Source organism: Cebidichthys violaceus, unplaced genomic scaffold (genome assembly GCF_023349555.1).
Source record: "Cebidichthys violaceus isolate CVI_PGR_0920_01 unplaced genomic scaffold, fCebVio1.0.p SCAF_15, whole genome shotgun sequence".
NCBI lineage: Eukaryota > Metazoa > Chordata > Actinopteri > Perciformes > Stichaeidae > Cebidichthys > Cebidichthys violaceus.
Window position 1 is genome coordinate 9,406,322 of NW_027176318.1, and position 27,707 is coordinate 9,434,028.

General features: G+C 42.8%; 1 protein-coding gene across 3 annotated transcripts; it reads left to right on the top strand.

Moving 5' to 3' along the window:
• Positions 1 to 228: 228 nt before the first annotated feature.
• plod2 (procollagen-lysine, 2-oxoglutarate 5-dioxygenase 2) lies at positions 229 to 27,707 on the top strand. 3 transcript variants are annotated; one of them, XM_068709875.1, is made up of 20 exons: positions 229 to 657; positions 9,962 to 10,053; positions 11,105 to 11,241; positions 12,979 to 13,142; positions 15,313 to 15,425; positions 15,513 to 15,576; positions 15,840 to 15,937; positions 16,819 to 16,920; positions 18,971 to 19,096; positions 19,194 to 19,315; positions 19,894 to 19,998; positions 20,917 to 21,042; positions 21,865 to 22,006; positions 22,706 to 22,768; positions 23,823 to 23,936; positions 24,250 to 24,315; positions 24,524 to 24,628; positions 26,020 to 26,166; positions 26,384 to 26,509; positions 26,682 to 27,707. In XM_068709875.1, exons 1-20 carry the CDS (start codon positions 555 to 557, stop codon positions 26,835 to 26,837), a joined length of 2,271 nt encoding a protein of 756 aa, XP_068565976.1. In that variant the 5' UTR covers positions 229 to 554; the 3' UTR covers positions 26,838 to 27,707. The 3 variants fall into 3 exon arrangements, with proteins under 3 accessions (XP_068565976.1, XP_068565977.1, XP_068565978.1); XM_068709877.1 differs by having other exon boundaries at positions 615 to 657; positions 9,936 to 10,053; XM_068709876.1 differs by lacking the exon at positions 22,706 to 22,768.

A 27,707-nucleotide genomic window follows, 5' to 3' on the forward strand; every position in this document is an offset into this window, starting at 1 on the left:
CCCAAAAAGAATAGTTTTAGTCGTTTTATTTTATGGTTTTCAGTGATGAGGCTGAATGGAAAGTCTCTTCTGAGCGTGTCTGAGCAGGGTGTAGAAGGGGAGTAGTGTTGGTCAGACAGGGTGCTCAGGGGGGAGGGGACCATGGGGGAGGGATAGAATGAGTAACAGTTAAGGGGGGGGGTCAAATACAGCTGTGCTCTGTGACACTTTCGCGCAGGACGTCCCAGCTTCAGGGCTGAACTCCGTTATCTCGCCTGTCTTCATGGGCTGGAGCTTCACCGGGAACAGACTGCAGCTACAATTAAGAAACCACGCCTGTTGGTCTCTAATTCCCCTGATTTGCAGTACTTATATTCCCTGGAGCACGATCCATCTCCAGAGCTGCTCGACCAGAAAAAAACTTCACATCCACTGAAGGATTTTCTTTCTTTTTTTAAATTATTGTTATCGCGAGAGCGTCGGCTGCATCACGATCCTGACCACCGCCGGGACCAGGGCTAATAGTCCGGTGGTCACTCTCACTTTCTGTCGGGGGAACACACACAATACCAGCAATGGAGTACCTCGTGTTTTGTTTTGTGTTTTCATGCTGGGTGAAGTTTGCAAACTGCGTCTCCTCTACTGATACACCTCAACCTCTTGCGCCTATTCCCAAAGGTAAGGAACTTTCTTTTCTCTCCCTCGTATTGTTTGCGAGTCGCCCCGAACCCAAACTCCGCACATCCACCGCCACTGCGCACGAAGCATTTATTCAACACATCCTCTGGCTGCATCGCGAGACGATTGAGTAATACAAACGTATTCCACCACATGATGTTAACTGTACAACGAGGTGCAGGTTGCCCGCGGCTCCCCTGCGCGTTGATCTGTCTGTCAAGCGCAACATGTCGGAGCGTTCAAATGACATGATAGTGCTTAACATAAAAGAGTCGTCTGCGGTTTCACACACCCCGGGTTTACATTTGATGTTGTTTGGCAGCGCCTTTTATGTGCACATGTCAGGCTGTAAAACGTCTGCGCGAGACATAACTAACCAATTGCAGGCGAGATCCATTTGTTGATACTCACTCTGAATGAAAACCAGAACAATCAGAACAGTCAGAAGACACCATTTGCCATAAAAAAAAAAAAAAAAATCAGAATACAGTAGTCTTGAAATTTAATAGCAAACAAGCTATTACGTGCTTGAGAAACAGAGGAGAGGTTTTAAAGCTGATGTAATTGAAGGCTGATGGAGCAGAGCCAAGAAGAAGTTGCTCGCGTGCTCAGCTGTTGAGATAACCTATACAGTGTAGTGTGAACGTCTAAAGCAGCCTAAGTGGGGACATATGTTTCTTTAATGCCAGTGTTGGTGTCATAAGAGTCGTGGGCTCATGTGTAAGTTAAGTCTCAAAATCTGCTACTTTTTCTTTTAATGATGTATTTTGTTTTGGGGAGGCAGTCCACTATTAGGGCACAACAGCTGCCTTCAGCCTCCACAAGTCTGTTTTGTCCTCTGGTCTGGACTAACTGGGTGTCTCCTCACACAGTAGCCACATTAAGTTTACCGGGGTCAACATGTTTGCCTGTGAAAGGCCCGTTAGTACACCTGGGCGATGAAGCTATTAAAACTCGAATGTGAGGGAAATTGGCAGTTGTAAATGAAGGCTTTCATACTTTTATATGGCCAAGCAAACGATGGAGATTTCATTTAATGATGCTCACAGGTTATTATATTAAAGTATTTTAATTGTATTGGGTTTCATTACCATGATTTAACCAGGTGTCAGATTTACAGTATATAATGAACCGCCCTTGCTACAATAGTTGATAAGAAGGAACATATTTCTTTTTACAACAATAGAGGCATTTCAGGTTTAGATAGAGTTGATTTATGTCGGAAAAAGAGCGGGTTTGCATTCAATATTTAGTTTAGCTGCGCTTCATTGCCAAAGGAACATCATGCACAGATGTTTCTGCAAATAACTCTTTCACTGTGCAAAACAGCAATACGTGATTTAGACTAGTTTACAATTCCTTTATGTGAAATCACTACTAAACACGTAGCGAAGCACTAAACAAGGCACTGACTCAATTGGCAGTTTATGCAGCATAACTTCTTAAATAGTTTGCTGTTGAATTTGAAAATCACAACACCATAAACACATTGCATGAGGCATTGCATTACACAAATGCCTTATATTTCAAAGCTTTAGATATCCTTTTTTTTCTTTTTAACCCAAATAGAAGCCTTTTGTTCTCGACTCAGACAAAGTGGTGAAACATTCTCGTCCTGCCATGGGGCCCGTGTGGGTCGTTACGTCAGAACACTTTATTACACCTATTGTATCAGGTGTAATAAAGTGTGCAAACATTGTACATTTTAGGAGGGTCAAGATGCCGGTCATCATAGTGACATGGTACTACAAAGCAGAAACAGTGGAGAGCAAAGAACCAATAAAAAGGCGACACAAAATATTGCACACACCGGCTGCATACAGTTATTCCTCTCTCCTGATTTGTATTGAATGCCACCTGTGCAGACGTAGGGAGAGTGTTTCTCTGCTGGTTCAGACTTCACATTCTGATACCTCTCCGCCAACTCCTCTCTGAGACCACAATGACCCGCCAACGGGTGTAGCGCAGACTGAAAACGGTGCGATTCAGCAACAAAAAGGGACAGTGGAATGAGAAGGAATGCAGGGCTCTGCCCACTTCTCACCTAGGCGCACCTTGCCAGTCGCTGTGAACAGCTGACGTGGCTGTTGGATTGTCGGTTTTGGAAAGTTAAAAAAACTGGACGGAGTAGAACCCCCCCCACTGTCCAGCCACCTGAAAGGAGCCTTTCACGTATTTCTGACAGACTGTGTGAACAGCACTTCTGAGTAACAGTAAGAGTATTTATTGGATTTCACTTTGAAATTTTGTACTTGAAGATGCCACTATCTGGAAAAAAAAGGTAAAAGCTTAGGTCATCTAAATGAGATCTGTGTTACATCAACACTGTCTTACGCAGAGATGTTGACAGTTGCTTGGAAACAACTTTCTGACATCTACAAGGACACACTTAAGACCAAGATAAAGGCCATACATCAGTGTGATCTGGTCCGCTCCACTGTGTCATGGACGTGTCAGCAGGGAGCATTTTATATAGAAGAAAAGGAAACTCCACCTCAAGTTGTCCTTGCCTTATATGCATGTAATTCCAGTGTAACAAAGTAACAAACCCTGTTGGCAGGCCAGACCTGCAATCACGCCTTAGAACGTTGTCGCTTCACCACCACAAGGTTGCTTCTCTGGCTTCTTTTCAGCCAGAGAAATGTATGGTGTTGTCTGTTGTGTCTTAGCTGTTGGTATTCTGCCAACTTTCAAATATATAAGTTGAGCAAGATATCAAGCGGATAGTTCCCATGATGCAATGCTGAAAACAAGTGACATTTCAGCAAAAAAATCCCGTTGTGCTACTTAACGAGTCATTTAAATGACCACCGTGTGAAAGTGTGAATTAACAGCTGCTGATCTTTGAAAGGCCACTGTTGGCTGACTCTTGAACTGAAACAGCTGACAGAATATCATGTATTGCTCAACTTTATTGTATGAAGGTACTAAGGCTGGAATATTTACTGTAACATATGTGATGCAGTTTTTAAAAGGAGAGAAATTACTTCTTGAAACTGACACCATCGCAGGAAAAAAGAACAATCAGAAGAACTAGGCAGGACCAGCTAGCAGCTTTGTTCTAGGAAGTTTGCCTTCAGGTAACAGGTATTCCAATCATTTCAAAGTAGACGTTTTTTTTAGTCTTTTTTGAGAGCCAGCGATTTCAGTTTGCACTTAGGATCTATCGAAGCCTGTTGAAATAAATCATCTAGCTTAGGAGAACACGTATAGATGCCAAACCATGCACTTAGGGAGCCGAGCCCTCACTGCTCGTCTTTAAAGCACTTTCAATTCACTTTCCAGGTAGAGAAACGGGAGCAATTTCAAAGAAGCAGCATGTGGTTGTACATAAAAACGCTCGGCTCATATACCCTTTGCAGGAAATATTATCAAAATGTGATAGCTGATGTCATAAAATTGTCTTCTGCTTTCCATTTACTTTTCAGCACAACAATTCGAGCAAACTGTTTTAAAACCTAAATTGTTAACCTCTAAATGTGTCAAGTTGAATTAAACTAGTTGCGTGTTCCTGTCAACAATGAAGGATTTAAAGCTCTACAGAGGAAGTGAAGGCCCGAACTGTAACGCACGACATAAACCAGATCATATTAGTTGTTTCTTTCTGCATTTGAGTTGTTTTTGTAGGGTCAAATAAATAAGCTATTCTTGTATCAAAATGACGAGACGACAAAATTGTTCCTGGCCCGGTGCTGGTGACATCATGCCACATCCTAAGGCTCAAGAGCCTGTGGTTTGACATGTGTAATTGAAAGCACAGACGCTCTAAACGCAGGCCGTGTGGTATGGAAATGGTGTGCTTTATCAATTATGGTGACTTCAAAACGTCGCTAGAAAATAAACTCCATTTTAGTTGTGGACAGCTAAGATAATGTCCAACTTTTCCAGTCCCTTGTGTATCCGTCCTTCAAATATGGAGACTACAGCTAATTACAAACGCATGCCCGCTCTCCTCGGTACCTACAATGGCATGTCGGCAGGTCTAGGGGCTTCTGCCATTAGATGTCAAGTGCTACTTCTGTGCCAAAGCAACTTGCAAATGCATTAAAATTCGAATGCATTCTAAAGCTTTAAAATATTTAAATGTAGCCGTAGGTCGGGAGCATGCTTCTGTTTAGCTAAGGGCTGAGAACTGAGTGGAGCTTCTTTAGGGGAAAACTAAGCAGTTAAAGAAAGAACGTCTTACGGAGAATTTACGGAGATGTTTAGCGGGTTTCAGGTCATTGTTGAGCTGTCCGCCCCACAACTTTAAACAACATCATTTCACCTCAGGTTAATAGCAGACCACCTCGAGGTGTCACTCAGAGAGAACCAGGACATTCTGATGTAGCATTTCAAAATTAAAGCCCTTCAAAATCTCATTCACGAGACAACTTCAAATCACATTCAAGAGACAATTTGTCTAATTTCAGATTTGATTTCAGAGGAAACAGTGCATGGTTACAAAATCATTTCACTTCAGGTTAATAGCAGACCAAAGTTTGTTTAAAGTGAAAGAGCTTTAAAAACGCAGCGTACACAACCTGCTCAGTTAAAGAGCCAGATGTTCCCCCCAGGAGTTGATAGAAAACCCCAAATGACTGTTAATGTTGCTCCATAACTGCTGGATGTGTATATAAGCAGCTGTTTGCTAAGGAAGTCCCCATACCAAAATAAAAGGTGCTCACTAACTATTACCGCTGTCCCCAGGTGGCCAAAAAGTGGTTTAATATCGCATAATGCCTTCATGAACTACACCGCGAACACGTCGAGCGGTAGTCATGTGTTCATTTACAGTTGGATTAATAACACATCATCTAACATCTTCCCGGTTCCAGCTGTGACCCGATTTTCCAATTCAAGCACCATTTGAATGTGATTTTTTTTTTTTTCAATGGAGGTGAACAACAACTTGAAGTTCAAGTAAAGAAGAGAAATGTTGCTCTCCAAACTGAAGTATTAAGCAGGGCCAGAGTTAAAGTAAGAACATGACACTTGCCCTTTTATCTTTTGCAAGATGGATGAGAATGACTCTGAGGAATGCTCTGCAGGTCTCTGTGGAGAGAGATAAGCTCTGCTTCTGCTCTGATTAAGCCTGTTCACTGTCCAGAATATGGATTGGGACTTCTTCAAAATGCTCGTCTTCCCTTCACTCTTTTGAAAAGTAGGCCACTAACATATTTGCCTCTTCATTTCTCTTTGCTATGGTTTTATCTTTCACTTACATTGTCCATGTGTAACAGGTCTGTATGCATTTGTATACTTGCCAACCGAATGTTGTTTTTTCCTATGAATTTAAAATACAACCTGGCTGGAAATGAGAAATACAATGAAGGGATTCAGCTGCACAATGCAGCAGTGCACATTACTGCTGACATTCTGGCACAGCTCAAAGGCTCTAAGGCTCTTCCATGAAGACCAGACGCCTGGGAGTCAGTTACACTCTCTGTACCCTGATACTGATCTCTCCCTTCATTATTTCAGTTCACTGACTAGAGTTAAAGTTAAATTCACATTACATACGAAGAGGGCTGGCTGTTGGAAGGGGGCTCGTCCTCAGGCAAATCTCCAGGTTCAGACACGGCACATTGGATCGCACTTAAAAAAGCAGAAGTACTGGTATGAATCAGGTCAGATTTGGTTATTAGCAATTGTTTTTATTTTTTCCCCGTCTCAAAGTTTCTTGCTGTACCTGAAGTTAAAAGGCAGGCTGAGCAAACAGATGCAAGGAATGAGGGCTACTAAAGGTCTCTACACTTTCAAAAGACGTAGAATAAACTTTCACACAGAACGGGAATGTTAGGCTCGAAAAAAGTGGCGTATATTGTGAGCTTTCACACTGCAGATAAAGGCATCCCCCAATCAGGTTGCATTGAACGGACATATTCAAAATGTAGTCTACAGCAGTGTTTCCCAAACCAAAAATGTCTGGGGACTCACTTTTTAAATATGAAAAATTATTGGGACTCAACTCACAACAGGCCTTATCTATAAATTGTGAGAAGAGAGAGTTTGTGTGTAAATTACTGCCACTTGCCCATCACCTTATATGATCTTGAATAGGTAAACCAGCTATATATATATATATATATATATATATATCCTTTCATATTAGATTAAATGTTAAAGTAGGCTACAATTATCGGAAATTCAGCCACTTCAACATTGCCACTGTTGAAATTTGCATCGCTGTCAGTATTTATAGTTTTGATGCAAAATATTCACAGGGGAGTATTTCACAATTTTGTGTAATTTATTCATCATGTCCCTGATATGTAAAGGCCTAAAACAGAACTACTTGCACTTTCCTTTGCCTGACACGGTGTGTGAACACCGTTTACTTAGATTGATCAAAACAGAAAGAACAGGTTTGTGTTCACCGTCCAGGACTGCCTCGTTAAAGAGGAAAGATCCTGTTGTACTCACGCTCAATGCCAGGGAACATTCCCATGATAGTGCTTTTCATTCTGCAGGAAATGCTTATGTAAGCTTCGCTCCAGCCAGTGAGTCAGAACTTTTGCTCATCTTAGTGGGAAAGTTTACCTAGACGGCTCGGCCCATGCGGTACAGGAAGAGACCGTTTGGCGTCCATGCAAACTCACAGCAGCTCTGTATGAGCTGCATTCCTTTCCTCCAGTGGGCTGTTCATGCAGTACTGACGGGTTTCTGTGTTTACTCTGACTAGCCACTCATCCTCCAAAATCTTGGCAGTCTAAGAACCTCTCCTTATGAGTGTTGCCACTGGTCTCTCGGTTATGCTCCGTTATCAATGTGATTGACGTTAAAACACTGAGAACTGGACAATTGGCATATGATGCAATTTTGGAGTTAGATTGGAAGGTAGGTTTCAAACGTTTTCTCCTTGGTGATTCATTTGAACAATGAAGCAGTACGAGACAACAAATCAATATACAGTCTGCCTTTTGAATGAAAAGGACAAATATCCATCACTAAATCAAGTGAGACCTTATTGCTTTCAATCATGTGAACTCCTAGATTAACATAAAATATAACTTAGTAAATGTGCATTTGAATAATAAGTGGATGCAGATCATCCTGTGGAACATAGAATTAGATGTCATCTGCGTAGAAGGCTGTGATGGCATAAAGGATGGGTGAAAGTCAGATTGGGTGACGGAAAACCCAATCAAAATCTGGACTAACTGACAACCCCTAATTTAACGGGATACAAAACATAGAGACATAAGCCTTGGTTTGCCATAGAATTGGCAGATCATAACCACTCTCAAGGAGACAATATGGCAACATCCAGGTATGGTTTCCTTCCACAGATCAGACGACGCACGCAACTGTGAATTAAAAGGGATTTTCTTGTGTGTGGGGAAAACCATGAAAGAGATTTGCCAACATGCTTGAATAACAACTTTAATGTAGGCAATAAAAGTCTGCCTCATGTCTTCTAAATCAAAAAGTGGTTTGCGTCCCCAGGCTTGCTTGTTGAGATGCACCCATGTGACCTGCATGTTTAGGAAGGGCGGGGACACGCGTGGTTCCTTAAGGTCAGGGCGAAGTCACCGAGGGGTAATTGGTGTAAGCTGTCGGTCTATTTCTCCCCGACGGCAAACATCTCCCTGACATCACGAGCGAGAAAATGTTTTTGTTTTCAAAAGCACTGCAGCAGTTTAGTGTTGTTAGAATATATTTAAAATCATACTACTGGAAGTGAACAGAGCAGGGATCACAACATGCAGCTCACCACTGGCTTGTATTGCACAAATGCATATAAAGCTACTGGATATGAATTTGTATTATGTGGGGACATAAGAATTCACTGAGTTTATTGCAAAGAGAAATACAAAACATGTGTCTGGCTGTTATCAATAGAATGAATGTTCCTGGAGGTTTCCAAATATTGGCAAGAAATTCCATCAGAACATTCTAAGGCAGCAGTATACTCATACTCAGTCACAATGGTCAAATAGTTCTGGAGACACCTCTATGCAGCTATTTAGTGAAGTTTCGTTTTTAAAGGTTTTTTGTGGCAGTAACATTATGAATGGCTTCTAGGGGAGATGCTCTTCAAAGTGTATGGAAATGTGTCTCCCAGATGTGGGACATACTAAGCCCTGCTTAATGCTCCATCATCCAAAGACAAGAGCATGAGCACGGACACACCTATGTGGCTCAGGATAGGCACCGCTTCCTCCTGTGTGGTGCTCATTTAGAAACTCTGCCCAGGTCTGTGCTGACTGTCACTTGATGCTGTTAAGGTTAGAGGCAGAAATGATTTCCAACCTGGTACAGAGGAGAACTGGAACGGCTATTAGAGGTTTGACAGGGCCACAGCCTAGACCGGGATGAGAGAGCGGCTGAGTCCCACTGACAGGAAATGGGTGGAAGGAGGCTGCTGCAATGTACTGTAGTGTGGGTGGGAAGTAAAGATTTAGAATAGGACCTAGGCTCTTATATGCCCCGAGTATTTAATTAGTTTAACCTTAAAATCTTCCCAAAAATGAAACAATGAAGGCATGTCAATGTTTGCCTCCAAAAGCACAGTTTAAGAGCTGGAATATAGAGTGTTGGGCCCTTTATATGGCCCTGCTATGTTCATACTTCCAATACTACTTGCAAATGTCCAATAAATCATTTACACGGGTTAAGTGGAAAGTAGTGCTGTATATTAAATAGAAAGCAGATTGGCTCTTGAAACATGAAAAGCAAGCGGTCCTTTAAAACCATATTAAAAAACATATTTTGGTCTGCATACTAGCAGAGAACAACATATTTCCTGTTGAAAGCTGGAACTGAATCAGGCTTCATGTAATAATAGAGTTCGATGAACCGGATTGAGTAATCAAGTGGAGCCACAGTTGCTGTTACATAACCATAAGCCGGCTCAGTGGGTGTAGTCGGCCTCTCTCTAGCTTCACGTGAGGCTACGGTGATAGTTTGCATTCGGTCTAACCCTTCCTCAAACCTCAGACGTCGGCACTCATGGCCACTGGAAATGTCCCGGAGGTTTGCGGGACTTCTTTTAATCCAAGACGAAAGAAATGTCGGCGGAAGAATCCCCAAGTTTAAGAATATGCTTCTGTTTTTGAATCAAATGAAACCTATAGTAGATGTTCCTAATTTGAGATGTAGGTTTAGCCTGCTAAACCAAATAGGAACCAGTTTGTTGACATAGGTCTGAGGTTTACAAGGAGCTTGGTTCACAGAGTTGGGAATCACAATACTCACTGTGTCCTTTAGCCAAGTAGAGCCGCATGTCCCTATAATTTGGCAGACAAAAATCAGGTGATGACTTTATAAGTTGCAGCTTTTGGACTGAATGCAAGATTGTGGAATTTGCTTTATTTTGCAGAGAAATTGCTCGTCCTAACTGTTGCAACAGAGGAGACGGATGGCTTCCTGCGCTTTATGCAGTCTGCCAACTATTTCAAGTACACTGTGAAGGTAAGGTTTTCTCCTCATTTTCTAAAATGATGCCCACTAATGTGCAGTTTGTCCCAGCTAAGGATGCCACCCACACACACACACACACACACCCACACACACACACACACACACACACACACACACACACACACACACACACACACACACACACAGCAGCCATATGTTTCCAACACACACATCCCAAGATTGATTAGGCCTGTTAACGGGAACAATGGAGTGCAGCAAGCTGCAAAAACATCCATCTTAAAGGGATATTTCCTTAAAATCCCCTTCGAGGTTGAAACCAGTGGTAATAAAAACATTGGGTTTTAGTGCACCGCCTGAAATGGCGTGGTCCTCAGCTTCTGTGTGACCCTGCTGCACTTGTTTGTATTCAATCTCCTGCAGACACACACTTGCAAGCTACTTCTCTAGCTATTTTGGGACACTTACTGTGACCTTTCTAAATGAGAGTTCATCTTGTCATCTTCCTGTTATTCTTTGCTTGGTTATGTCGTTGCTTGGTATTCACTTGGACTTATCTTTGTACAGCAAACCCACTGACGCTACATTAGCAAACAAAGACGAACAGGGACCTGATAATTTGACTGCAACTTAGGTGTTACCTCAGTTCTGCAGGAAACTCGGCCCATGTGGATCATCAGCATGAAGATGCCTTAAACTCCAAGGCTCACACTCTTATCTTCATCTCTCCATACAGCTGTGTGCTGTGTTATTTCAATCACAGGAACATTGTGTGGAAGTGTATTTTGGCAGCACTTACGCACATGAGCTGTAAAAACGTAACATAATTGCCGTGTTTTTCAAAGCAGCTTCTTTATATTCTATTTTCTTCCCATAGATATTAGTGGACACGTCTTACTCCACTCTATTTGAGGACAGTTCTTGGAAATGTCTCACACATTCAAAGTGATTTTTTTTTTTCTCCCACTGGCAGAATGGCTAACTGGTTTTGAGAGATAAAAGAAATGAAGAGTGAAGGGCTTTAGATAGTGGGGATTATTACAGTGCTGTTTGGTGTCAATCAGCTTCATGTGTTCTGTCTCAGGTGTTGGGAATGGGAGAAACATGGAAAGGTGGAGACGTGGGTCGCTCCATCGGTGGAGGGCAAAAAGTCAGACTCCTGAAGGAGGCCATGGAGGCTCTGGCTGACCAGGAGGATCTCGTTGTCCTTTCCGTGGATAGGTATGTTGATGAACAAAGAAATGTGTTTTTTTTTGTGTTTGTTCATCCCTTACAGTCATATTTCCAAGCGACATATTACCTTTAAATACTGTAGGAAGTTGAACTGCCTCATTCTGATTCCATATTTTTGCAACCAACAAGTAGAATAAAGAAAAAAGACCAAATTCATATTTCTTTCTTTGCTCACTTGTGTTTTATTTTAGAGATCTATTTTTAGAGATTGAGCTTTGCTCCAATTTAGCTTCCATTTAAAATATAGAACATGTATTTAACAAGAAAAGGAGGCAAAACACCTTTAATTGCCAAGTAGATGTATGAATTAAAAATTTAACTAATTTTCACAGACTGTAATAATTGCTATGACAGCGACGCCTCCTCAGTGAGAGGTGCTTCTGCACATCTATGTAGCTCTAACCCCCCCCCCCCCCCCCCCACTCGTTCTTCTAAAGGTATTATTACAGAGCAAAGGCGAATCTACGAGTGTCATCTTCACATGCAGGTAGCTGAATTATGCGTTTCAAAGCCGAAGGAAAGTTTCACTGAGTTAATGCGAGTGGTTTAGAATAATAACAGCTTTTGCACGCCATATTTCCTCAAATGGAGCAGAAGATGATGATACTTATTGCACGATGTCGCATGAATAATGTAAGCTATAATTGCTGTGCAAAGTTGTCACACCATTGAAATAGGTAATTGGAATGTTTCTTCATTTAGAGTAAATAATTGTAGTGACAAACTGCACTTCATAGAAGAGGGAGCTATTCAAATGTGTATTAAAATCCATAATCCTGCTGGGCCATTTGAGCTGTTTTCACAATGTTTGATTCAGTCACAATCTCACATTCTGTCCTACATGCATCTCCTTTCCCGAAATGTAAGTGAAATTCAAATTTATTAACTGTGTTGTGCTTCTGAGCGTGGGCTGAAAAAAAAAAAAATGATCGCATGCAATTCAAAAGCCACATACTTTAAACGGAGACATCACAGTCCAGTTCACTCCAGATCAACATCCGTCTTATTTATTTCCTTATTATTCATTTTTTAAACATTGTCATGGATGTTGTGTCCTTGATTGCAGATCATTTTATACTAAAGCAATAATCACGATTAACGAGGAACAGAGGGTAGTTGTATGAACATGTGTCGGCCAGATGTGGATACAGTAGAGCACACAGGCTTCTTCACCCATCTTTAAACTCCTCTTCTTCTCGTTACATGTCCGAGGTTGTTGAGGTTGGCTTTCACTTTCCATGCAACCTTATATAAACTGTGTGTATATAACACAGCATTTCTTTTTGGATAGCTTTTAGACTGGTGTGTCACATCTCAAAATACAATCGACCAGAAACATTGGTCTCCACATCCCAACAGATCTGCTATCTGAATAGCAGCCGGCTTTAAAACAAGTCACCACGAGCCCTTTTTGAAAGGCTTAGGCACTTGTACCGCTGTCTGTCACAGAACTTTGTGTGTATAGTGTGTTAATGTCTGTCAAAGCAGGACTTTCTTGGAAATACCTCACGGTACAATCCAGAACCGCTTGCCTATACAAATGCTCACTTGTGAAGAATGTTCACTGTTTACATTTATATGTTTATCCATCTCAAGCAAGTAGAAACCGAGGTTGTGAGTCAGACGCCAGATAAAAACGGACTTAAAGAAAGCTGTCAGACTGCCCCTGAAGGGGAAAGACGTGATAATGATCTGTTGTATTTTATCTTCACTCCTCCCTTACAGCTATGATCTTATCTTTTCTGGGGGACCAGAAGAGATTCTCAGGAAGTTCCAGCAAGCCAATCACAAAGTGCTTTTCGCTGCAGAGGGACTGGTATGGCCGGATAAGAAACTAGCTGACAAGTACCCCTCAATCCGCAGTGGCAAGCGCTACCTCAACTCTGGAGGTGGGTTCCACAAATTCTAAATATGATCAAAATGTTTTCACCTGTTGAATCCCGTTATTGTTTTGGATGGTGTGTTTGGCTAACGGCTAACGGAACAACCAGTACACACCCTGCTGAGTACCTCCCGGCCTCTGCTCTGCGGCTCAGTTTTATTGTTTTTTTTTGGACATCGTGTTTGGCTAACCTCTACCTGATGTGCCATTACACACACTGCAGCACCTTGCCGCCACTCGGCCGCTGCCAAGCGGGCGGACAGCAACTTCGAGCCCGTTGTGAATGTAACATAGCAGCGCTGCTTGTTTTTTTATCTAAATGAAGTCTGGGGCAACCCGGTACAGCACTGGTTGTATTCATCCAACCGCACAATACAGCAGTGGTTGTTGCAGACCCACATGGTAGAGATGTGCCCTCTACTGAGTGCACCTTTCTGGTTTGGATGACGCAAAGGCCGCCCTCAATTACGCAACTGTCTGGTGACGAAAAGTAGACGTTAAATTGTCATCCTTGTCAAGGTCCCTTATATGTGCATAGCAATATTATGTTGGTAGACTAGTGTTTGAGTAGCCTGGTGGTTATCCCATAACTTCTATGGGTGGGCATGGCTTTATACATTCCACCTTCAGCTGTCAAACCTTGAAGACCTGCAGGCCTCGCTGGAATTCAGGGGGCCGAGCAGCCGAGCAGCGAGCTCAGTGCTTTTGGTCTAAAGAGTGGTGGAGCAGCTTCAAGGAATGACAAAAGACCGGAGTTAGTCTTAAAATATAAAAACCACAAGACTTTTATTATTATCTCTTGCTGTAAAATGGAAGTATATTTTTCCTGTAAACTGTTTACTTGAAGTATTTCCTGTCCAAGGTGGCAGAAGAACACTCGTGTGTATATTAGGCTAACTTCAAACTTCCTGTTCCTCTTCAACCGCTATGGATTTCTTTAGCGGTCACTCTTCTGAACTTCATATGAAGTTGATGTTTCGAGGCATAATATGATCGTGACATAAACTACATGAAAGATGCTGAATGAGGGGGAAAAAGTACCGGATGTGTGCAGATTATTGTTTGTTACAAAAGGAACTACAGGACATGACACGGCCGGCTGCAACCTGCCAGTCGTGCAGGACACGGAATTACTGCTTTCCCTGTGGTCATCAGTCCAGTCTGACCTCCCATATTGGAGCCCAGCAGTCTCAGACTGATCACGGGCCGCTTTTAGCATTCATTGTCGTTGACATGACATGTGGATTTGTCTTGGCCCCCAGAATGTGCCACAGTTTGTATAAAATTGCAGGCTTTGTTTGTGTTCCTAAGGCTACCGCCCATGTGACCATTGGGGGAAAGTTTTAGAGCATCTGGACACACACTGCTTTGTCAACGAGAGTGGAGTAATTCAGGGACGGAATCAAGATCCAGAAGGGTTGCGTTTGTGCGATTAGATATATTAAATCTGATCACAAACCAAACGTATGGTGGTTGTAGCAAGCCATCAGGGCTAGCATGAACAGTTGCAAGAGCTAAAATAGACACGTAGCAGAGCAGCGTAAAAGAGGGATTTTTTTTTGTTGCATTGGGTCAAAAAGGCATACACTTCCCAGCACTCCAGGATTTTAAAGCCAACATTTTGAGGATATGATTTACATACAATCTCAGAATTTCCTCTAACTTTTTTATTGCTCCTGCCATTTAGATTATGTCATCTATCCAATGACTTGTTTACGATGTCTACGGCTTTGTTTTTTGTTTTTTCTTGTTTTTTTAATGATGGGATGCAAACCTCGGCACACCAGCGACATATCCAAACCCTGCAATCTGTGACTGTGGTCAGTGCCCTTGAGCAAGAGAAGGAAAAAGAGAAGATGGGAACACTTGAGGAGAGCCCATGAGACTGTACATCTAGAGAGGGTGTGAGATATTGTCCAGGCGCACAAATATAACGTACGGATTTCAGCTTTCTTACTGCCCATTATCTCACTCCGTTATATCTACAGACCGAGTGAAGAGAGAGTGCCGGCCCATTTCTTGTGTGCTTTGGGTTATTGCCAAAAAAAAAAAAAAAGAAAGAAATCGCTCAGGCAGTACACTGTAATTGTCACCCAACAGTCTGTCCGGACCTTGTAAACAACTCTCAACCCTGTACTTTACCGCTGGACGTGTTACATACCGTTTATTACTTGCAGGTATTATCGGCTATGCCCCATACATAAACAGAGTTGTTTCACAGTGGAACCTCCACGACAACGACGACGACCAGCTCTTCTACACCAAAATATACTTGGATCCTTTACAGCGAGTGAGTATCTTGTGTCAATGCTTAATATTAAAATATATCAAACGTATCTTGGATGACTAATACCTTTTATATTTCCGTGTCTTTCAGCAAACTCTCAATATGACTTTGGACCACAAGTGCCAGATTTTCCAGAACCTGAATGGGGCCGTTGGTGAGAAATCACAGAAACCAATCTGTATATCATGTGTCAAAACTTAATTATTTTAAACCCCAGCTTTATGCTGGCTCTAGCAAGTAAATAATAAATAAAAGCATGTTGTTTTGCTCACGCACTGTCAACGATTGGATGATTTCAGAGAGGTTGTAAACTTGGAAACGTACCCAGTGAGTTAAAAACCTTCTCAGCTCCAGCCCATGTGGCAAGTCCATTTTCATAACCTGGCCTGAGACGTCTCTTGTTCCTGTGTTTGGCAGATGAAGTGCTTCTCAAGTTTGGAACAGACCGTGTACGAGTTAGAAACACAGCGTACGACTCGCTGCCAGTGGTCGTCCATGGCAACGGAAACACCAAAGTGAGTAAGGAGTGACGCCGTCAGACCGTGCTACGGCACAGCATAGACACGTTTAAGTTAATCAGCCTCAGGGACAATGGCTTTGGGTGGAGTTATTGAACTCTTCTTTTCCATTTGCAGATGTCATTTCGCTGCATACATTCAGGAAAATATACAAACTGTTCATATGATACTTGCCAGTAATCCTGGCCATGAAATCCAGCTCATTATGTCTATGGAGGAAAGAGGTCTGGCCAAAGCTAGGCTACAATAATTCTGTCAATATGTCCCCCACTTTATTTTCACAATCGCTTTCTGTAAATTAGAGTGTTGGACTCAGGCAGGATGTCTGTAAGATACCATCATCATTCCACCGAGGGGTTTTTTCCTCACTGCACCGTCAGCGCCCGTCTCTGGCCCTTCTTGGTAATGAAGCAAATCGTTGCGTCATTCTTCCCAGAGAAGCTCGAGATAGATCACAGAATCTCCGTCAGGGCTGGGGTTCCTACCATTAGAGCTTCCTCGCTAGATTCCTGACCATTAGTTGTTCTTTTTCCCCAGTCTTCACGCTACGACTGGTCTGGTTACAAATATGTACGTGATCACAGTGATATTGTCTGCGATAAGAGATAACGAGAAGGGATAATTACACCACGACGTGAAGTCTCAACTCCACCAAAAGAGACATTTATAGCCCGTTGTCTTAAGTCAAGTTATTCTGCAAGGTCATCTAGCTGCTCCTAAAAGAAGTGGATTGAATACCCGCAGTAATATTCCAAACATCACGATGAAGATCAAAGGGAGCCCTGCTCTGGATCACAGAAATATTTGGAGTTTTTTGTTTATGTTGATATTAATCTTGTGTAACCTGGCATTCACCTGCTGAAATCTTTCCTTTCCAGATGTACTTGAACTATTTGGCAAACTATGTCCCCAATACATGGAACTATGAGAACGGCTGTAGCCACTGTGATGACGACGTTGTGGACCTGTCTCAGTTAAAAGTAAGTTATTATTTTTTTGTTCTTTTCTGTCCATTTTTAAAGTGTTGCTAAGGAAAGTTTTTATTAAGCCAACTCCCTGTGCACACAGGAAAAGATAAAACCATCCATCTATCAGTGACTGTCTAGACAGTAGGAGTGGAACCCAGCTTGTGATATTTCAACAGATATGCAAGACTGTTTGTGCTGCACACAGTCCCCTTCCAACAATAATAGGCTGTGTACCCATTGGTCCTTTTGGACCCTTTTAAAAGAGCATAAGTGCCAGGGAAACTACTCGGGGAAGAGGAAGCAGTGCACTGCTGTGGTGCAGGATATGGCTTCTGGGGTTTCCACAAGGGCTCATTTAAAGGGGAGTCACTGTTGACCAGCCTGCTTTTTAGTGGGCTTCTCAGTGTGGGTTGTACCCGCAATAGTAAGTTAAAGTGGTTACCCGGAAAATTTGTCACAAAGTTCAGCCAAGGCTGGCGACGTATAGACAGCAGGAATGGCAAAAAGATTCGGCTGTGAGGCTGCGTCTGTTATGAAAACGTGCTTCTCTCTTTGCACAGAAGAGTTCCCTGTTATTCTATTCTAATATCACTGTTTTTATTTGCTTTGTTTCTCCCCAAACGTGCAACAAAATTGGTCTCCGCAATCAAATTACACCAAGGTCTTCACTGAACACAAACAGCACAATGTAAATCACAAAATGTGAGTCTGGAACCCCTCAGCGTTTACTCGGATTCTGGAGGCCCCATGAATAAATGTGCTGAAACAGTTTCACTGGAGCCGATTCAATACAAACCCAGCTACATGAAAGGCATCTCTGTGAAAGTTGCTCTCAGTGATCTTCCATGATGAACGAAGAAAATTGCTGCCTCTCGATAATAGAGTGGCACAGCGGAATGAAGTTCTCCGCTAACTTGCCTGTGTGTGTGTTTGGGACGGAGCCGTCTGTAAGATCACGTCATGTGGAAACGCTGGTCAAACGGCATCCAGGCCTTTCTTGTGGGCTGAACCCAGACCACTGGCTGTCTAGCTTGGTTCTTTGTGTCCTTTGGTTTTGGGAATAACGGCTCTGCAAAGCGTGTTGCACTTCTGCCCTATACTGAGCAAGCCAGATCCCGTCACTACCTATTTAGTCTCTAAAGAGCATGTGCTGCTGCTGTCAGCTTTAATGCATGCTTTACTCGTTCTGTCCCTCGCCCTTTTTGCCACTCCTTTCCTTTCGCTGCCTGTCCGTGGTATGTCTGTAGCATCTTAGGTTCACATTGGCAAGATGCTCGGGTTCCCCCTTCTTTTTGTGCCTGAGACATTCATTACGGAACACGCAAATTAGACGGTTGGGCTCAGATGCCTTTTCATCCCCGGCCCAGACCTTCACTGTGAACTGGTCAAGAGGATGAGGAGACCAGACGGGCTTGTGTGGGCTGGAGCTGTCCTGGGAAAATGTTTCCTCCTCTCCTCTGAGTGTCGTGCTCTATTTGTCTTTCTATATATATCTTCTTTGCCCCAACTGTCTGAGCCTTCACTTTGTACTGTCCTCACGTCACACAAGAGATACACGTGGCAACCGCAAACAAACAAAAAAGGCACACAAAAGAAAAATACTCATAGTTACTGTATGTAACTTAAGTTCTATGAGTACAAGGTGGAGAGGAAGAGGGATGGTGAGAGATGCCACGGATGAGAGACGTGACTCATGACCAGATTATAAAAATATATAATATCAGTTACCTTACTTCAGTAACTATCAGCTGCCTGGATGTAACTCGAAAAACTTCCACCTCAATGTATTTGTTCTGCAATAGAGTCTGCATCACAGAGGAGCTAATAACTGACTAATACATACTATAATAAACAGAGAATAAACCCCTGCCCCCATGGCAACCCTCCCTTTCCACAGGAAACACTGAAGAATGCCGTCACGGACAACATCTGTTGCACCTTCTCTGTTTGCTTACGTCTGACGTAAAATGTCAAATAATCCGTGATTTATGTTAAACAGTGTGCCTTCGCCAAGACCTGTTGTGTGAAATAGTACTCATTTGTCTCCTCTCTGTTTAAACAGGAGTATCCAAATGTGTTGGTTGGAGTATTCATCGAGCAGCCGACTCCATTTCTGCCTGAGTTCTTCCAGAGGCTGCTGACCCTGGACTATCCCAAAGATAAACTCAACATTTTCATCCACAACAACGTGAGTGTATGCAGCTGCCGGTCTTCTTCTAGATATCTACCCTGCGTGGCCCCTTGTATGTGGCTTCTAATCCATTAATATGGGCTCCCTTGCTCAGGAGGTTTACCACGAGAAGCACATCCAGAAGTTCTGGGAAGAGAACCGAAATGTGTTCAGCTCTTTCAAGGTTGTGGGACCAGAAGAAAATCTGAGCCAAGGAGAGGCCAGGAACATGGGCATGTATGTCTCTACATCCGTCATCTCCCACGACCTTGTGGTTTGAAATGCAAAATTGATGGAACCAGATGATGGTGCTTTTGGCCCCAGTCGATCACAGCTAAAAGGAAAACTTGCATGTCAAATTACCTTTAAGCCTCTAGATGGTGCTTGCATGGTTTTCTTAACATAGCAGTCAAGTAAGTGCAATTCGTCCCTCTGATTCATTCTGCATGTGCTCCCTCTCTCATTGATCAGTGTTATAGTAACTAGTCTGTTGTCACGGTGATAATTCAATCTGTGAGACCGCATCACAGAGATCCCATCAAAAGCACAGGCGTGCCTTAAAGCATCGTTAAGGACAGCCCTATAATGAAGAAGTCTAAGGTGTATTAGTCTCTAATCTTCCTAAAATCACATTATCCACCGGAGGCCAAAAGGAAAGTCAGTGAGAGCCTGACTCTGCAATTATAGATGACATCTTATACTTAGGAGTTAATAAATTCCATCATGTGAGCGCGATTGCTTCACAAGTATTTCATTGAACTGTAATCAGCCCTGGATTGAATAATCACTGCTTCCTCTGCCTTCGACTTCATTAGGGACCTCTGCCGTAAGGACGCCGCGTGCGACTACTACTTCAGTGTGGATCCAGATGTGATGCTCACCAACAGACAGACGCTGAAGCTCCTCATTGAGCAGAACAGGTAATCACATGGTAGCTGGAATAGAAACCGCACCGGAGCTCATTGGACAAGCCTCCCTGGTCGTTGTGATCGTTGAACCGTCGAAAGTGGCAAAACCACAGGAACATTACGGCCGAGCGAATAAAAAGTTTTAAAAATAAGCCGCTCCGGCTTCCCGTTTGTGCTCGGGCCACATGGGAACAGCGAGAGAGTCCATGGCAGTAACCCTGAAATGCCACTTTGCATTACACCAAAAACAAACAGGCAAACCCTTTTTTTTCGCTTCTGCACCTCGTGATTGTTAAGAAACCTCCCCGTGAACTATGTCATTGTGGCTGTGGCACCGCACTGTGACCTGGGAGTCACGCGGCGTAAAACCCCTTCTGGGATATTTAAAGACAGCATGAGAATTCTGCGCTGGCACTGAAGTTGCAGGAGGAATATGCCAATCTATCGCAACTCAAAGAAGGCATTAGAATGTCGTAGCGCATCCATATCAAGCAACACTGTGATTTATGGCTGAAATATTTCATGTCTGCCCAGTTTATTTCATGGAAAAAAAAAAAAATCTTTCATTGTGGTTTGGGTTTGTAAGACTAAAAGAACAGCAGTGGAAAAATCCAGTGTTACTGTATGCCATGCAAATTCAAAGAAACAGACCAGATTCTAGGTCAAACGACAGCCTTCTGCAGCGGGCTGTTATCCTCTCTTGAATCCGGTTTGTGCGTGATCTGCGACTCTGGTTTACATTATGCGCTTCAGCGATCCGCTGGTGACTTGGCAGTGATCGTATCTTTCCGCAGAGAGGTTGGTCTCCTTGATGCAGCATCGCTGCGAGACCCACTACATTAGGTAGTTGGCTTTCTGTGAGATGCCACTGACTTTTATCTGCTCTGACAGAATTACCATCTCTCGACTCTGCCTCCTGCTTCCCTACAGGAAAATAATTGGCCCCCTTGTCACTCGTCACGGCAAGCTGTGGTCCAACTTCTGGGGAGCCTTGAGCCTGGATGGTTATTACGCTCGCTCTGAAGATTATGTCGACATTGTGCAGAGGAAACGTGTGTAAGTCACAAGTGCATTAAGGCTACACACACACACACACACACACACACACACACACACACACACACACACACGGCTTTGCATTTTTATGGTTCACACATTTGATCGCTCAGCATGTCCATGACTGAAATAAATCTAGTCCTACTGCGCTGAAGCGGTTTTCATCCATGTTTAGCCATAAACACCAACACACACACACACACACACAATGCCTTTATTATGAGCTACATCCTAGGATACACATGTGAACATGCCATTAAAGCCACAGCCGACCTGAGCGGAGATTTAGTGCCGGGCATCAAAGCCGTAGTGTGACATAAGTTGAAATGGCGACCAGATGGCACAAAGGAGTGAACATTAATCCACCAAAGTGGAAACCCCAGATTTAATCACCCACGAGCCTGTGGGGGGCGGGAGACAGTAAGGGATCAGGTCCTCATCGCTGCACTATAGCAGCTCCTACTGGTTGGTCGGTGTGTGCGTGGGCAGAGAGGGTTGGGATCTGGAGACGGACTAAAGTGCAAGTGGAATAGGCCGTAACAAACTGGGACAAAGAGAAGGGTGTACTTCAGAGGGAAGAAACACAAACGTCATGGAAAATTCTTATTGTAACCAAAAAACAATATTCAGGACACCTTTTTCCACATTTGACATGCGCTGCCCTCTTCTTACCACGTAGTTCACCAATATGTTCTCCAACAAGTCCTACCACACACACCTGTAGTCATGCATGGCATGAGGATTACAATACAAAGCAATCTCCTGCAGCACTGCAGGAATGCAACGTTTACAGTAAAATGAGCACTTCCTTGTCGTTTCTAGGGGTATGTGGAACATTCCTTTCATGGCACACGTATACCTCGTCAAGGGCACTGCTTTGAGGAATGAACTGAAGGAGAGGAACTACTTTGTGCTGGAGAAACTAGACCCAGATATGGCTTTTTGTAGAAATGCCAGAGAAATGGTAAGAACACCCGACCGCCATCCTGATGGATTCATGTCTCGATAGTGTACACGTCTTGTGACGTTGACCTACAATAAGATGTCAGTATTAGGGCACTTGGCCCCTGTAGGGGACGTATATACTAGGAAATGTAATTCTGTATTTACATATAGAAAAGATTTATACAAGTTTAGAATCTTGACACTAAAAAAAAAAAGTTTACAGCTCAACGGAAACGTTGAAAAGACGGGCAAGTATACGGGCATGAACCTCCTGTTTATGGTTGCTCTATGGTGCGTTTCAGGTTCTCTGCTCCCATCATCCTTCACTTTCTCTTGCCCTTGTTGTCATGTGACCACAGACAGCGCAATGCAATGTTTGTCTTGTCCGTTAAGTCTTCCTAATCTGTTCCCTCCAGCTGTGTTTTATCTCACTGACATGTCACCTCTCCTCTAAACTAAACATCTGCCATGCCTGATCCAAACTTGATGTGCTTTTGGATTGCTTGGCCCTTTTTTTTTTTTTTTTCCCAGCATGCATTCCTTCCCATGTTAACCCACGAAAAACATCAGCTTCAGAGGGACCCTTGCTACTTGTTCATGCAGGCATTTTTTTTCTTCTCCTCCTGAGTTGCTTTATATGTGACACATCAGCCCGTCTGTTAATCTGAAACAGTCATTTATGTTATCCTATTCACATGATGCTTCTCCTTCATTTTAGACCAGTCACAGAGAAAAAGACTCCCCTTCTCCGGAATCATTCCATATGCTCAGGCCCCCAAAGGTTTCCATTTGTTTTGATTTGAATTCATAAAATGGAATATTGATTTTCTGTCTATGCTGCTGCCTATATCCTTATGTAAATCAGTAAAATCAGGATGTGTGGCAGATCTTTAGAAATTGATGTTGATTTTTTTGCTTTAGTTCAGGTCCAAAGTCAGATATTTGTTGAAGCTAGATACATGTTTCTTTTAATAATACCTTCCAAGAGGGGATCAAGAAAGAGAAGGAAGGTTGGAGAGTCAATTGACATGCAAGTCCCCTGTCCTGATGCTTTACTCCAAATGGCCAAACCTCCCAAGAAACACATGTAACCATCTGCTCCCGACTGATCTCAGACTAGGCTCCGACCATATTTCATTTCACTCAAGTAAACCATCTGGACGAAATCATAGCTTCCACAATACGTTTTTGTGCATTAGCAATTTTGGTCACTCGCACCAGGATTTTGCTAAATTACTTGTAATTGGTCATCTGCTTCCCTCCCCCCGCAAAGCCTAGTCTGATAGTGAGTCCACATCCAGCCCAACACAGCACCCCCCCCACGCTTCACTGTAAAGGAAATGTCATTCCTGGACTTGCTTTGTCCCAAGCTGCCCAACACCCCTCTATCCCTGTTCTACCCCTCCTCTCACCTCACTGCCCCCCCCCCCCCCCTGTCCTGTTCCCAACCCACCGACATCCTGCAGCCCTCCCTCCCACCACCCATAAATAATCTTAGATTATTTATATGGTATGCGTGTCTCTTTTGGTTCTTCGTTGACCCTAATTGATTTCAGTGTGTTAAAACACACTTAAATCGCATTTTATTTTTTTCATTTTTGGGGGCAAATGAAGCTTTAGTAGTTTGCCACAGGTAACGCTTTGTCAGTTTTTATACCAGTGCTAACCATTGATGGGGGTTGAAGTCGTAAACAGTCGCAATAATTACGACCCGCCATGTGTCGATGTGCATATATTATGGCTCTGCAGACATGAATCCGTTCATCCTGCCAGTGAGACATTAAAGAGATTTCAACTTTTCGTGGAACTGACTGAACTTTTCCCGTTTGCTGCAGGGAGTCTTCATGTACATAACAAACCGTCACGACTTCGGGAGGCTCATTTCCACAGCCAATTATAACGTTTCTCATTATAACAATGACTTGTGGCAGATATTTGAAAACCCCGTGGTAAGTCATTATGATCTCTCATTGTACGTACACAAAGAAAGCCATTGTTTCTTTTTTTTTTCTGAATAGCTGAGATAAACAGCAGCCACCTGTAAAGGTCATTAGCCATAATGGAAGGATTAGAGATGCGGGACCATTTTGTAGTAATGACCTCAGCGTGATAAGACTCCTGACTGATAAGGCTTTGTGATTTACTACTGTATGTGGCACGCTGGGACCTGCCCTGTGGGAGAGGGGATTAACTCTGAGGTATGTAGGTCAGCAAACAATCCTAAAAAAATGGAAACTAATCTCGAATGATTTATCCTTACAGGACTGGAAGGAGAAATACATCCACCAAAACTACACTCAAATCTTCACTGAGAACTACATGGAGGAGGTTTGTATTTAGCGTGTGTGTGTGTGTGTGTGTGTGTGTGTGTCTGTGTGTGTGTGTGTGTGTGTTGGAGATACAGACGGTGAAAGAGAATGACCACACATCTGTTTTTAACATACCGTGTACTACATTACAGTCGCTGCAGCTCAAGGTGAAGGTGTGACTCAAGTCTATTCTCAGTGGTCTCTTTGTGTCTGTGTGTGTGTTGCAGCCGTGTCCAGATGTGTTCTGGTTCCCAGTCTTCTCAGAGAAGGCCTGTGATGAAATAGTCGAGGAGATGGAGCACTACGGTTCATGGTCCGGAGGCAAACATGAGGTCAGTACTGTTAAGTCAGGTTTACTGAACACAGAGCTGGAGTCAGCACACGGCACGCACACATGTATTTATTTCTGTGGTTGTCTAAACACATCTATGTAAGGGCAAGAATGTGTATAGAATAACATGACTTTTATATTTGTTATTTTAAGAAGACTATTTCTTGGTTTAATAAAAAGCCAAACAATATGGGATGAAAGCCAAAACTCAGGCCGCCGTTAACTACAGGTTACAACAAACAAGGACTGACTTTGAGATAAACGCTAACATCAGCATGCTAACAGGCTCACAGTGGTTTAGCAGGTATAATGGGAACCATGTGCACCATAGTGAGTAAGAACGCAAACATTCGCTAATGCCGCTAGCATGGCTAAAGAAATATTTTCATTCGCTGAATAAACAGAAGCTTTCTTTTTCAAATTAAAGCCTATTATCTCTCAACAAATGAGTTATTTTAGTGCTAAACAACACCTCTCTAAAGTTCGTGACAATAGGTTGCCCGACTATTTTAACGGTTTCACAGTCAGCACAGTTGGAAACACCAGGGCACATTTCTCTCAACCCCATTTGCTGTAATTTATTCAGCAGACATTAAAAACGTACACAACTTTTAAATTGCCTGAGTTAGATAATTATCACTGGATGAAGCCTGCCATGTCTCCTTGTGGTTAAGTGTTTGTTGTAATTATTCCAACCCAGACACCAATAGAAGAGAATAATCCCTCATGTTGCCTTGTAAACTTAATTGTAACAGCCATGTCTTTGATGGCTGTGTGAGCTACCTCTCACACCATGTCATGGGGGGGGGTGTTACCCAGATGTAGGGGGTAGTAGCTACTTTCTTACATTTTGATGTCATATTTTCGTGAGGACACGCACAATATGGCACAGAAACATGAGTGGTGTTCAGGGTACTTGTACACACATGCTCAATTTTATTACCATCCTCTCCAGGTCCATAATTTGAATACAACCAAATAAATGGTTATGATGTTGTGTTTTATGTTAATGCTGTCTATTTCATGTGGCCTGTTTTATGTAGTTTGAAATTGGTAATTAATGTTTCTGGGAAAGTTTGCCTGGGAGACTAAATGTGTACAAATACTTTGAGTGACTCTGGGTAAAGGCTGAGCTGGATGGCTCATTAAGCCTCATGCAGGATGACAACAGTGCAGCCTGCGGTGTTACACACACACACACACACACACACACACACACACACACACACACACACACACACACACACACACACACACACACACACACACACACACACACACACACACACACACACACACACACATTACACTTTGTGATCGAGGACGGTGGGTCATTTGTTCCGTGGTCACTCACACTGCATCGTGCTTTATTTTTCCTCTACGTTCTCTCAGGACAAGCGGATCTCCGGCGGCTACGAGACCGTGCCCACGGACGACATTCACATGAAGCAAATCGGCTACGACAAAGAGTGGCTGCACTTCATCCGGGAGTTCATATCGCCCATCACGTTAAAAGTGTACTCTGGCTACTTCACTAAGGTCAGTGTGGCCTCGTGGAGGAATAGAACAAAGACAAACACCACCTCCACTTGCCCTAAATCTAAAATAGAAGTTACCTCTTTTCATGGAACCTGTTGTTACATGTGAAGTATGTGACTGAACAGTGGCTGACAAGTCTTTTTTTTTTTTCCATTGGATATGATCAATGATACACCGACTGTCAGCTGACTTGATGTATCCGTGTGCTTTATCGCAGGGTTACTCAATAATGAACTTTGTGGTAAAATACACGCCTGAGAGGCAGGCGTACCTGAGGCCCCATCATGACTCCTCCACCTTCACCATCAACATTGCCCTCAATAACAAAGACACAGACTTTCAGGTAGGGACTTGTCCTGAGGGAGATGCATCACATTGGTATTATGGTGCAAAACCTCTGGGTGTCATCAAATGTGATTACAGCATCTTCCTACTATCCTTGATTACCCCGTGACTTATTGTGACAACCATTAATCTAACACTCGAATAAAAAACAATTATCTTTGCTTTTTCAGGGTGGGGGTTGCCGTTTCCATAGGTACAACTGCTCCTTAAATTCACCCCGGAAAGGCTGGAGCTTCATGCACCCAGGACGGCTGACTCACCTCCACGAAGGCCTGCCCACCACCAACGGCACCCGCTACATCGCAGTGTCCTTCATCGACCCCTGAGCCGACCCCATTGTTCTGTAAATGAGTCTTTTGGACTTCGCTTTGCTTTCTTTTCCCGTCGTGTTTGTTTTGTTCTGTGTCCCAGATGTTTTGCTGAAGCTATTCTTTTTTTTTTTTTTTTTTTCCAAAAGCTTTAAAAAAGGAATAAATGATTGCATGAAAGGAATCTCTGTCAAACAGAGTGTAGACGGGAAAGGAAAGTAACAAAAGTAATTCACACTTTAGATGCACACATAGGAAAAGACTAGATATGCTAGTAGGGTACACAACGGTGCCACACACTCATTTCCAATTATTCTTTTATTTCTAAACCAACAACCTAGCTGGAATAATTGGTGCATTGTCATAACTTTGCTAGCATGTAGCTGTGCCATGCTAGCAGGTAGCTGTGCCATGCTAGCATGCATGGACGTTTGCGTTTCAGGTGAAATGTCACTGAAGACATTTATACTCTATAAAACTGCTTCAATGACTACTGGTGCTTATCAACACTCCACGTTTCTGCATTCAGGATTTAAGTAAATGTTTGTTTGAGCGTAAGTGTTTTTCTACCGTGAAACAGTTTATATTATATTTGTGATTTAAAGTTTGATACGTGCCCTGAGATGAATAAATCAATTTTTGGGAATTTTGCACAACAGAAAAACAAGACAGCAGAATTCAATATGAATTATGTTTGAATGAAGTTCAATATTCTGTTTTACTTGAAATATTTCTCGTCCTTTTTTATTGGTAACCAATCATTTGCTTTCCTGAAGACATGTCTGCGATATTTTTCTGAGAGATGTGTATGAATGGGTTTTGAAACTCAGCAAGTTGTTTAACTTATTGTCAACAATTTAATAAAAAAAAGTCTATTAAAAAAAGAAA